Source organism: Xiphias gladius, chromosome 15 (genome assembly GCF_016859285.1).
Source record: "Xiphias gladius isolate SHS-SW01 ecotype Sanya breed wild chromosome 15, ASM1685928v1, whole genome shotgun sequence".
Taxonomy (NCBI): domain Eukaryota; kingdom Metazoa; phylum Chordata; class Actinopteri; order Istiophoriformes; family Xiphiidae; genus Xiphias; species Xiphias gladius.
Window position 1 is genome coordinate 6,384,169 of NC_053414.1, and position 13,804 is coordinate 6,397,972.

General features: G+C 41.9%; 1 protein-coding gene across 1 annotated transcript in view; it reads right to left on the reverse strand.

Annotated features, from left to right (window-relative positions):
* LOC120800371 (voltage-dependent T-type calcium channel subunit alpha-1I-like) overlaps nucleotides 1–13,804 on the reverse strand; it is a 218,364-nt gene that overhangs the window by 84,493 nt on the left and 120,067 nt on the right. The window contains exons 7-8 of the mRNA XM_040146439.1: nucleotides 7,187–7,529; nucleotides 6,275–6,367 (exon numbers count right to left, since the gene is read on the reverse strand). Of these exons, the coding sequence (XP_040002373.1) occupies nucleotides 6,275–6,367; nucleotides 7,187–7,529 (436 nt within the window). The remainder of the gene's footprint in view (nucleotides 1–6,274; nucleotides 6,368–7,186; nucleotides 7,530–13,804) is intronic.

A 13,804-nucleotide genomic window follows, 5' to 3' on the forward strand; every position in this document is an offset into this window, starting at 1 on the left:
ATCCCATCAAATATTTATACGCACGCTCTGCTGGAGCCACTGAAATACAATTAGATTAGTGTGTGTGTGTGTGTGTGTGTGTGTGTGTGTGTGTGTGTGTGTGTGTGTGTGTGTGTGTGTGTGTGTGTGTGTGTGTGTTGCGCGCACGTGCGTGTAGTTTTAGTGTTTGCAGGAGGGTGACAAAATGACTGTAAGAAGCAATGAGAATTTGTGGATGACAGTGAATGGATGGAATATGTGTGTGAGTTTGAAGCTGGGAAAGGGAGATAGGCCCCCAATTTTTACTAGGAATTAACATGACTCCCAAATACGAAAGCCCCACTGATTAACAATTTTTTTAAAAGAAATCAAGTACATTTAATGTGAAAAGCGTTGCATACAGTAACAAATCCAGAGGGAGTAATAACTAGCTCTGCAGCTCTACAGAGCTACAGGAGCTTTTGAGCCTCTTTTCGCTCCTTGTTTTGGTTTTACAACACATTTACTGTTTGGTGCTCGGGTCTGAGACATGGACACTGACATTGCACAAGAAATAAAAAAAAAAACAGTCCACCGGTAGGTAAATCTGAGCACCCTGACTCCACCCTGACCAGAGAGAGCCACTGCAAAACTGGAAACCCAACGGTTTACAATAAGACCTACAGTAAAAGATCAGTGTTATGTCCTTAAAGAATGTTACGTCCTTAAACAACAACTATTGCATCAATGATAGGATGTAGGGATAGGTTCCTTTAGCTGGTTACATTTTGGATCCGGTTCCAAGTTTATAAAGTATCCAGATTCATTAACCACGCGGCCAACGAATCCCTTGTCGAAGCTTACACAACGTCTGTTTAGTTAGTCTCTCTGACACAACAGGCATACAGACTGATGACAGATCACAAAGGTGATAACTCAGTGACACTGTTGTTAACAACAAACACGGCAGACGGGTTTAAAAGGCTCCACAGTCCGCAAAACAACTGCAAAATGTGAAGTTTGCGGGAGGGTTCACAGCAATGGGGGAATGACAAGTCCTTTGTCAATATCTACCATCCGAAATGTTAAACTAAGAACTTTCTGTGACCTGTAGCAAAGCAACAAGTTCAGGTAATGTTAAGCGCATTGTGCAGGCAAAACATCAGCGATTCATCTGTTGATACTCACTGGATGATAAAGAAGAATAAATGTCGTTTTCACTGTGATGTTCCTTCTCTAGCTTGTGCGGCTTCTGCAGCTGCAGCACAGCCCCGCATTGAGGAGCACAATGAGTCAGGACAGGGTTAACGAATGTCACAGAGCAGAGATAATATATTTGGAGTAGCCCTACAACGCCTCAGCACGGCAGAATATCCATGGTTTAGCTTTGATTGTTAATCACTGTAGTTCCTTTGAGTGTCAGTGTTAAGCTCGCCTGGTAATTGGTCCATAAATGACAATTAAAATGACCAACTGTGTTATTAATGTGATTACAAGAAGCTAGATTCTTAAATACGTTATATCTTTTGTTACACTACAGTAAACTGCTGAAATTTGTTCTGTTTCTGGGCTGAGTGAAATTTTTTAAAAGAAGGACATTTTTTAACTAACATTTAAACATTAACATTGATTAACTTCATTACCTACCAAACAAACTGCTTAAATTGACTCAATAAGGGATTTGAAAGGATTCGGATTCGATAAGCATATTCGTAACTGGATTCTGATTTGATAAAACATTATCGAAGGGCAAAGGGAGGCGCTTAAACAGTGTCGAATCAAGGGGCTTACCACACCGTGTGGCTCTCTAACAAAACAGGTTGGAGCTGGTATTTCCGGATGTTAAACCTTAATTCCACGGGGCTGAGCTATTTTCCACGCAAAGCCTTTAATTCCACTGAGTCCTTTTGTCTAAACTGCTCTACATGATGGTAATCAGCATACGGCAACAGCTTTAACTCTCTCCAACTTTATCTCACTTTTTTCATCTGTCTCTCCATCTGTCACGGTTTCATTCCATCTCTCTCTCTCTCTCTCATCGCTGCTTTCATCTGTCTTCCCTCTTGCACTCTCTCATATCACTCACTTCATCCCACTCTACCTCTCTCTCAGTGCAATTTAATTTAACACACCTAATCTGCATGGATGTTACGTGAGTGAAATTGTCAGAGCATCTAAACACAACCTGAAACTTCTCTCTCTCTGTCCTTTCTCTCTGTGTCTGACTCGGTTGCTGTCGCTCACATGAAACAACGAGGCAGGTAAATAAAAAGCAGTGCGGTTAAAGGCCAAATTATGCACAATAACTAAATGGACTAAATAAAGTATAAAAATACAAAAATGACTATAAATAAAAGAAAGAGAGACTAAAGACAGACCCAAAGCTATTCTGTGTGCTGAATATACACTTTACGATGGAGGTAATATAATATACTATAATGCACTGTACATTAGTCGGTGGATATACAGTATATAGAGAGACGCACAAACCTTGAAGGATCAGAATAATTTCATGTATAAAAGATGCAATACATAATAGCATGAATAAAATGTCCAGGTGGGATGTGAGATGTTCTCCCTGTGCCATCCTGTTAAATTTTGACCTGTTGTGCTTCCCGTTTTATTTTTAAATACTTGTCCTGTCGTTTCAGTTCCTGCCCTCGTGTGTTTCCCGCCCCCCTCGATCGTCCACACCTGCCCCTGGCTTTGCCATCAGCCAACCCTGGTATATACGCTCCTCTGGTTTTCTCTGTTCCCCTGCCGGTCTGTCTTTGTTCTACCTTGTGTGTGCGTCACTGTCCAGCATTCTCCTCGTGTTTGTGACTTCGCCTTGTTTATTGACTTTTGGATTTTTGCCCACTCCCTGCCTGTTATTCTTTGCCCGTTCTGGACTGACTACCTGTGTGGTGACCACCTTGCTACCGAGTAAAGACTTTGGCTTTTTTGAGCTGTTCCTCGTCTCCTGAATACTTCTCTGCGTCTGAGTCTCTGTAATATCCAGAGTTCCACGATGCTGAACAGTTTGTGCAGCGTCCTCCTCTCCACAACCAACTCAGTGGGCTCCAGAGAAACCCCCACCGCGCTGCAGCAAAGAAACTGTGGCCACACAAACTGTGCTCTATCTGTCAGGTAGTCAATAATCCAGAAGGTTGTGGAGGCATCTACCTGCATATTCTGGAGCTTCTCTCTCGGCAGGAAGGGCTGGATTGTGCTCAGTGTGCTCGGACTCATGCGGTGTTAAAGAAAACATAATAGAACATAATTTAAAAAAATCCTCATTGGCCTGTTAGTGAGATGAGGACAAGCAGGGATATGAACAGAACTTTTAACATGTGAAAAGGAATGCTTAAATCACTTTCCTCTACTATGTCTGTTTGTTAGACAAGCCTTGAAACATGCTGTAGCAAAGCCGACAAGGGCCAGACTGTCAAGTCTTGACTGTGTGGGGGGAAAAAGACAACAACTGAAGCGAGTAAAATCCTGCTATGATACTTAGTCTGAAGCTTTTTTTTTTTTTTCATGACGAACACATTCATCTTGAGATACATTAAACGGTGAAGCTTTGCTTCCTTGTTTAGATCACGTTTCAGGCCCTTCTGCCTTAGTAGGTACTCAGAGGAGACACATGGGGGTACATTTTTGTCAGAGTTCTGGCAATTAAGTTGATTTTGATCCTGAATCTGGAGGATGTTTCCAGTCGAATGTTTAAATGGTGAAGGATTTTACACATACCGTAAAGGAAATCGCTACAAATGCAGATGCGATTAATTAATTAATTGTCCCAGAGACTAAAAACTCCTTATGTCCTTGAACTGCACGTCTAAAACACCAGTCATGGGGATGAGCCAGCTGTCGGATCTAAATTACTGAAATCTTTTTTTTTTTTTTGGATCCCAAACTCTCTCAAGGAAGCTAGTTATAAATATGAGCGTTTAATAATAATGTATTAGCAAGCTAATGCACTAACGTGCCAAATATTACACTCTAAATGTTGGCCTAACACCATCTAATAGTTAGTAACGTACGGTACATGTTAACATGCAAGTGCAGCATGGGCGATAAACTACGATTTAGACTGATGCGAGCTGAGCCAAGTCTTGTACAATGTGGAACTGAGCCTGACAAGCTGTCAGCTCAACTTTGGACTGTCTCAGATGTCCTAAAATGGCCACTGTACAAACTATCGGCTCTTTTGGTCTCTGCTCTGGTGCAACCCTCAGGCCAAACCTCACGTCTTTTGTTCTATTGTTTGTTTGTTTCATTGCCCCATTCGTGGTAAAGACCCAGAGAACATTCAACCGAGAGAACCATTCCCAGTCTTCTCTCTGACTATCTTTAAGTCCAGATTAAAAACTTTTTCCTATAAAATGGGTTCTGTCCTCCTAAAAATCCGCTTTAATATCGCATGCTGTGTTTTCTATTTGATGTTTTAATGCAGTATATAAACTTGCCTTCCCTTCCCCTAGCGTTTTAATTCTAAAGACTGGGAAACAGAACAACATATTTACCTACTGTTAAACCTGACGCTGTGATCAGTGTGTCTGCTCCAACCATGTGAGCCCAGCGGACAGGCTGAGGGAGTCGCTCTAATTAATATCATTTCATTCAAGATCAAAGAGGCAGACCGACATGTGGATGCTTCCTCTCTCCAGTCCTCCAATCCTCTCTCTAATTTCACGCCGCCACTCCAGTCCATCATCACCACCTCTTGGTTTTCCTCTCTTAATCAATCTGTTCATCTATCCATCCCTTTTCCATCCCTCATCCACTTCTTTCCTTATTATCACCCTCTCTCTCAAGCTCACTCACCATGTCTCTCCCTGCTTTCCACACCTCCTCTTCATTTCCATTTAATCCCCCTCCCTCTATTTTCTCTACCATTTCATCATATTTTCCTGTTTCTTACTTTCCACCCCTAGTCCTGTCCTCCTGTTTCCTTTTGTTCCTCTTCCTTCCACCCCTACAGTGATGTTTTCACATCAAAAGGTAACTACCATACCACGGATTGTCTGTAGTTAGGCAATTTTAGGGTCTTGATGTAGAATATAATGTCCCACAGCAAATCGGGGAAAGAGCGAGGGAATGTGTCCTTTACCTTGTGTAAATGCATTTGTATGCGCGTGTTTCCGCGTGACTGGGAATAATGAGTAGAGTGACATATATCAATGACGCTCAGGATACTGCTCAGCGAAAAAGCGGGGATGAAATGAATGAAGGAGGGGAGTGGATGAAGCGAGCCAGTAGGTGGAAGAGCCAAAATAGAGGAAAAAAAGGAGGTTAAGGAAGACAGTGAGACACAGAGGGAATGGGTGGGGCAAAGATGGAGATGGGAAGGATGGAAGGAGTTGTTAGCAGAGACACGGAATGATAGATGGCAGGAAAAGGTACCAAAGGTTGGTTGGCAAAGAGCAGTGATTGACAGTTTTAAGGAGATATACGGATATGGAGAGTAAGGTTATAAGAAATGGAGGGGTAAAGAAAGACAAGAAAAGAGGGGTGGAGAAGAGAGGCAGAGCTAATGTCTGAATCTGTAGGCAGGCAATTAAAAGTGTAATAAAAAGACAAGACAGCCCCTGGGTTAGAGAAGTAACCGGGACCAGCAGTCACGCCGCATTATGATAACACTTTCACACATACACACACACACACACACACACACGCACACACGCAAACTCCCAAAGAAATATACTGAGATGAACAGGCATCAACGGTCACACACAAAAACGTACACACATACACCCATCGCAGCACATAGGCACAGAGAAGCAGGAATTAAATCAGAACAAAAGGGGGGATTCATCGGGGATTTCAGCTTTTCGGCATGATACTGACAGCCTTGTGTGTGTGTGTGTGTGTGTGTGTGTGTGTGTGTGTGAGTGTGTGTGTGAATGTGTGAGTCAAATGAGCGAGAGAGAGAGAGAGAGAGGAGTGACAGTCTGCCGTCATCAGTAGCTTGGCAACAAAAACAGGAAATATTTAAGTTGGCTGACTGCAGAAACTAAAACTTCACTGGATTTACAAGTGTATCAGTGAGCGTGTACTTGTGTGTATTAGCACTCAATATTACGGTTTTTCAGCTTTAAGTGGGATTATAGCCCAGTGAAATGATATTATTAACAGCTAAAAATTCATGTCGACTAAAAACTCATTTAAAAAATCGTTATTAAAGTTTAATTCGTTCACATATTACGGGTTCTGGAACACAGTTCATTACATTAGACATCCAATAAATCATATTGCACACATTTACCATATCATGATAAATAAAGATACCTGTATGTATTCGTATGTGCGAGTATAGCCGAGGGTGACTTACAATAATCAGTAAGATGAAGTAGATGAAGTTGTAGAACGAGTGTGCATCCATCACATAGTACATGATCTCCACCCAGCCCTCCAGAGTGATGACCTACAGTCAAGAAAACATGTCAGAGTAAAGGCACAATGACTGCGTCCACGGCAAATCTGATTTTAGGGCTGAAATACTGGTGTTAAAGGACTAATTCGACATTTAGGGAAACGCAGTTATACGCCTTCCAGGGTGGAAAGTTGGGTGTGAAGACTGATACTGGACTTTTTTCTTGGTTGGGAACAGTAGTTTACTCGAGTTTCCACTGGTTGCCCGGCCAAGAAATAGTGCAACACGTACGGCCCCATAAACCGGTAAATTGTTGTTTTCAGAACTTGTTCTTTTCATGGATTAAACAACTGAGATATAAGATGCGAACTAGTGAGCTTTAGAGGTGATGTTATCTTTGGACAGAGCCAGGCTAGCTGTTTTCCCCCCTCGTTTCCAGTCTTAGTCTGGACTAAGCTGCTACTGCCTATAGTGCTATATTTAAGAGACAGACAAGACACTGAATAAGTGCATAAGCATATTTCCCAAAATGAGCTGAACTAACTGAACTAATCCTTTAACATACTGGACAGTCCTAAGCTTCGATACAACTTGCACTTATAAAAACTGTGTAACTGGTATCTATGTGATGTGTATCCATGATAACTTTCAAAGCTGTTTTGATATGAACTTTTGTGGTGTTAGGACATGAGGACGTGAATGTTTCCTTCTCATTTCGGACGCCGCTGTCTGTGAAAAGGTTGCTAAATATACTGCGGGATTCACATTAAAAAAGAAATTTGGAATGGCTCATCTAACACCTTGAGTCCACAAAAACAAAGCAGCCCGGTTGGTGGTCTGCTTACATGCTATGTTTTCCCACATTCCCACCTGAAAGATGACAATCCAGGCATAGGCAATGTTGTCAAAGTTAATGGCTCCTTTGTGGGGGTTGCTGTGCCCAGTATGACACCTGGTGTAGTACTGGTTCCAGTTGACACAGAGCCCCGCCACACTGACGCTGCCATTGGCCAGAGGCTCGGGGCTCAGGCCCAGTGATTGGCGGTAGAGGGCGTCATCTTTGTCCAGGCAGCACGTCCTGCCTCCCTCGCGGCGAGCCGGAACGTCGGAGCAGGACATGATCCCATTGTCAACTGGCAGGGAGCAGATGAAGGGCCGCTCGTCATCCTCGTCAGCCATGTAGTAGGGCCGAGGCAGACTGATGCCTGTAGTGCTGGAGGTGGGAAGGGAGAAGCTGATGAGTACAATGCTATAGCACAAAGTAAAAATTATTTGTATAGAACTTTTCTAACTCCATGTACAGAAAAAAATAGCTTTGAAGTACAAAAAGAGTGAGCAGCATACGAATGAAATGAATTAAATTGAGACAAATAGGAGGAGTCAACCAAAAAAGAAGACAAGTATCTCAGATGTATCTCAGTGTGTAAATACCAATGTTTTCTCGTTTGAATTTGGAAATGTAGAAAAACAGTAGTAAAACTGAAGGTACACATGGAAAGCTATGATATTACAAGCAGTGACTCATATTAAAAGGTCTCCACTGAAAACTGAGGCTATGATTGAGCATGAAAGCGTATGTGCCAGAACAAGAGCCACTGGTGCTGTTCGCTAGAAGAGCATTGCTGACACATTTACAGGAGCTTTTACTGATGCCCCATTAAAGAGTTACAAAAAAGGACATTTCCTCCCCAGTCTTCAAAGTCTCATCCACATGCTTCCACGGAGACACACAGGTATGTAGAGGGACATGCCCACATAGACGAAAGCATGTGTGTGAGCCTGCATTCGTGCTAGTCTATCAAGGGAACTTTAGACAGACTAGAACCACTTGACCTTCAAGGCTACTTCCAACATTTGCGTGGTGTGAGATTGGAAGTGAAGGCATAACATATTATGATCACAGACAGAGAGATGAGGCGATGAGAGGACACAGAGACGGGGAGTGAGAGACTGACGGAGACAGAGAGAGGGCAAGAGAGAGAAGGATGATTATATTTGTCACGGTAAAATTGAAAGTAAATTACGGCACAGTGACAGACGAGGAAGGTAAGGATGGAGACACTCTGAAACCGACAGACCAAGCTGGCGGTCACCTGTCGGGCGCCATTTCTACGGCGTTTGGGTGTTTCTGAGGCTGACAGTTTCCTGTAGTGTTTGTGTAGTGGCCGGCATCGGCTGTATTCTGGACACATCTGCGGCCGTCCAATTGAGCATGTAGAACTGGCAATGAGAGCAGTCTAAGAGATCTGTCTGACTGGCTACTGAGGCGAGCGAATCACTGATTTCACCCATTTTATTTGGTCTCTACTTAATTTTTGCTTCTTTCTTTTCTTTTCTTCACCCCTAAACAACAGACTCTCAAATGCAGACTGACAAACAAGAGGCTGAAAAAACCTTGTGCAAAGCAAAACATTACACTGAATTTCAAGCAAATAACAAGACTGTTGAATCAAATTCATACTACAAAAACAAACTAAATTGTAGTTTAGTTTGTTTTGTTTCTCGGTCTGTGATATTCTTTGGATTACAAATACAAAGTGCAACTGTATTTCCTCTTACACCGACTCAGAACATACATGCGGGCTGTCAGCTCGAGTTTTTAAAAGGTTTTAAAATGCAACCTTTAACAGATGAGGTGAAATAGCATCAGTCAGTTTCCATCAGCGCTGTTTTGCGGCGGTTGACTTGGTGTTTCTGGGCTTTTGCTGAGAGACAGACAGAGCAATAGGCCAAAAAACGGCTTACAGCTAACGCCAGTTTTTAAATTTAGGATTCATCACACAGTAGTGGAGTCAGCGGTGCACTGAGGATCTCTTTCTGGGATTCAGACCGGAATAAATGAAAAAATAATCTGCTGAGCTGTATATGACGGCAATGCAGACTGCAAATGAACACAACTTTAGGAAAAAGTGGGGGGTGATGGATGGGAGGAAGACATAAAATAAGAAATAAGAAGGGAACAGGTGATTTAAGAAAGAATGACAAATGCAAAAAAAGAGAGAACAACGTAAAATGCCATATACAGAAAGAAATAGAGGCATAAAAGTATGAAAGGAAGCAATGAGGAAAGAGAGTGTAGTATAGAAAAATGGAAGGTAGGAATGAAGCAAGACAAGAAACAAAAAAGAAAAGAAACAAGAGAGATAAAAGGAAAATCAAAAAATGAATCAATAACAGAAAGAGGGGAAGCAAGAAAATCAAATAAGAATATTATGTGTCAACCATAAAAAGAGTAAAGGTGTTTGCCTTGTAATTTCAAAACGAACAAGGTAGAGACTAAAGAGAGAGAATAGCAAAGCTCTGTGTGATCGCACTTAAATCTGAGAGTTGGCCGCCATGTAAAGGGCAGACTGGAGAAAAACATACAGATGAATACAGATGTCGGTTAGCAATTACATCTGACCTGGTGTTTGAGAAGGCTTCACAGAAGCAGCATTGTGGGTATTATCCTTTCTCTCAGTCGGTCAGTCTTTGTATCTCTTTCGCCGACTCTTGTCTCTTTGTATTGAGCTGTACTGAATAGAGGCTAAAATGGGGCCCAATGACCTGAGAAGACCTACAGCCTTTTTACGTCAGTTAACTTTGTGAAGCTTTGGATTTTTTTTTTGACCCGGTCTCTATTCCCTCATCTTTCTTCCATAATATGAATTGATTCTGGCCAAAACCCCTGCAGTTGAATCATGGCAGAACTATATCAGCTCAGAGGGCCAAAGAAAATCTTAACCCAAATGCACCAACTTCTGGCATCCCAGGAAAGGAGCAGTTTGGCAGGAATGTAATGACAGTATCACAAGGTTAGAAAGTTGCTGTATATGGTAAAAATGTAATAGCTAAGGCTCCACTTACCAATATTTTCTATGTATAAGAAATAGTTCAACATTGTGGAAAGCTTGAAGTGAATATTTAGCAATAAACTACGTGGTTCCAGTGCAACATTAATGCAGACTGTACACTCTAGCGGATGCACGGCCTTGACCCTGAAGCTTCTTCACAAGTGCCCATGACACTCTTGTCTTCTCTCATTAATCATGTGCTTTGTGAAACAAGACTGCCTTTTGTCTGATCACATTCTATTTGTCTTTTAGCCCTTTATTCTTGAGGGTCTCAATTAAGCGACGAGAGCCCTGGCCTGTTTCTTTCCTTGCCGAGCGAAGGGGACTACCTGTGCCAAGCACAAGGCCAAAGCAGCCAGTAGAAAATGCTCCTGGCTTTATTCAAAACCTTAGTAGCAAACGCAGTTTGTATCGATTTGTATTGTGCCACCAATTAAAAACTGTTTTCGGTGCAGTACGGTACTTGAACAACACAGCAAATTCTGTGAGCGTACATCACTTGTTTTGTGACCCCTGCCTCAAACAGATACTTTTGAGGCTTCCTGTTCTATCACATGGATCTCAAGTTGACTGTTCAGTTTATCAAACAAAGTGAAAGCAGAGGATGATGTCTGATTGCTGCTTGCTGGTGGAAAATGACAACGAATCAACCAACGCAGCTCCTTTCTGGAAGCATTTAAGAATCTTTTCCACTGGATGGCCAACACACAGGACAGCAAAACAAACTTACAAACAGATAGTTTTCAAACTAACTGCAATAGATATTGCTGGGTTTTCATAATCAGGGGATTTTAATTGGTTGAAATAGTCACAATTTAGTTCTTATAACACAGTGTGGTAGACTAGGGCATTTAGACTTATTCAACTCATGGTGCCATGTGGGAATTACTAGAAGCTATAATTGACCATCATACTATATTTATAATTATCACTTAAAGACAATATTTAACTGACCAACTAGCAGATTGTGCATCTGGCTGGTCTAACCCTAAAATTAATTTAAAAAAATAAATAAATGAAATGTCAAATATCTCTATTTATCTTTATCTCCCTAGCTCTGTTCGCATGTTGAGCCCACCTGCTCAGCACTCTCATTTCGAAGACATCGGTTCAGCAAAGTAATGGTTTCTATTGGCTTACCACATATCATTTTGTGCGAGTCAGGAAGAAAGAACCTGCATTAAAGTGTGTGTCTGGATTCCTGTTGATCACCAGCGGCTTCCGCCGTTTGTATTCTTAGCTTCTTGCTAACCACAAGCCTGACAACGGCAATTAAACGTCAGAAGAAAGTGACCATCCACCCCCTTATTCTACTCTTTCTCCCATCGCCCAACCAACATCCAGCGACAGCAGATATCACAGCCCAGCTCATTATCAGATTGGACATCGGCTGCCTATCTCTGTATGCTGAGGTGATTACGTTCGCCACCAGGCAGTGTCAGACGGACAGGAGTCATTTCACACCTGAGGAGGGGTCGAACCCCTGACAGCAGAGGCTTCGGCCAAAGGTGAGCATTTTATACCTCCTGCTCTTGTCCCTGGAAACACTCTGTGGTCTGAATTACAACCATCCCCGTCACGTGTTTTCCCAACAGTGGATGACACTCCTGAAATTAACTCGGGTGGGTCAGGACATCCCGTGATTACAGCGCCTCTCCATCTCATGTCTGAATTGGTTACCATGGGGATGGCCCACCCCAAAACCTCTCGCCAGATCATTATTTTGTCTCGGGGCTCTGCAGTGCGAATCGCCGTCTAGCCCACTCTTCTGTGCAGCCAAACCCGCCTAATCAAACATTTGGCTGCGGATTTTGGTCTCCCCAGGCTCTCGCTCACCACAGACAGAATCCCAGTTATTGTCTGAGCTCTGTGTTTTCACAGTGGTATTAGCTGTGCTCTTAATCATAGACATATTTGGGAAGAAACAACACCTGTTAAGCTTGCAGCTACTAATTCTGTCTTGCTATTTTCTTTTAATGTTACCAGGGAACATGAAGATAATTATCCTTATTTATGACCGATCAGTGATTGGCAGTGATTAAAGCTATCTCACTTTTCTCCCCCCCCCAAAACTTTATATTAATTCACAGAAATTACCCTGATGGCCCATATGCAGCTGAACTGAACGGAGCAGTTCCATCAAGGGAATTCCTCTGGAAATTAATATTGCTTATAAACTCAATACAACTAAGTAAATTCAAATAACTGTCTATAGTTTCCCTATAATTTGTTCCAAATTACATAGTACTTCACAGGGAACATCCCAGGGAATTATTAGGTAAATATAGACAATTATTATCCCCAAAGATTCACTTAAGGGACATGGTGGAGAGTACAAGAAAAATATCTTAAATTTTGGGTTTGGCTTATCTTATTGTATTGCAATTTTCCAAACCAATATTGCAAAATGATCTTATTTTTTTATCTATAAACTATAAACTCCTAGATTGATTATCTGTATACTGTAGTATTATTAACAAAATTTGTGTTAAGCATAATCACAAGCATATTCCTGCATGAAAAAAAAACATATTTTTTTATTGTTGAGGTCCTCCCAGGTTCCCGATCCCTGGGATCTTGAGTAATGTCAAGATCCCATTGGCATTCGCATTGCTCACTTTTTTTTTGTAGATGAGGTCTGCTGGTCTTCTTGAAGAGCATAAAGACACAGTTCATTCTCATCTTTTAAAACATCAAAATGTGACCGAGTGGTGCGTCTGTTATCATGGAAATCATCTTTGGAGATTTTCATTCTGTCGTTTAGCAAACTATTGCTAAAGTCATTGTTAATGATGCAATTAAAATTGTGCCTGTTGTACTCATAAAATTTAACTCTTTCAAATTGCAATTTTGGTATAAGAACTATAAATCATTTAGCCCCGACATCATATGAACATCATAACTTATCTATCTTGCAAGGGAACTGCGGTGTTTCATGGTGTGTGAGAATGTCATCAAAAGCAGCTGCGTGAAATCACCAGCAGACGCCGCATTTTATTGGTAGAAGTTAAGGGAGGTTGACGTCTGAGTGACAGCTGTTGCTGCTGCTAGCGTGCACAAATAGATGCAGTACACAGTCTAACACACAAACAAGAGTGTGATACCGAAGAATACAAGGAGAGAGTGTAGGGGTAGCCGGGCTAAATCAACAACAGCATTTGCACTCCTCTGAAGCGACATGACAGAAGAGTAATTGAATTCCTGACACTTCCGCGAAAATAAAAAGCCCACAGCCACTGAGATACAGAACATTACTCCTGGAAACACCACGCAATGCTTCCACAATAATAATGCTCTCGAATGTGCACCAAAATAAGTTTTCACCCCGAACAAAGGGATTGAGGCCAAGTGAAAAGGTGAAAAGACAGAGGGGAAAAAAAAAGTGCTTCTAGCTGTCCAACTGTAAAGGTTAGAGGTAGCAGGGAGATAAAGGTACAATACACCTGCATCACTTTATTAGCATCCTAAAGCTTAGACCTTTTCCAAAACCCCAGATACCCTGCTGGGGATATTCAATTGAGTGTGGGCATCAGTGGGGGAGATCTGTGAGTGTGTGTGTGCATTCGTAAATGGGCATTCTTGCAAGTGTTTGTGTGTGTGTGCTTTAGGAAAGTGTATGAACAATGGGAATATGTGTGACTGTGTGTGCACAGCA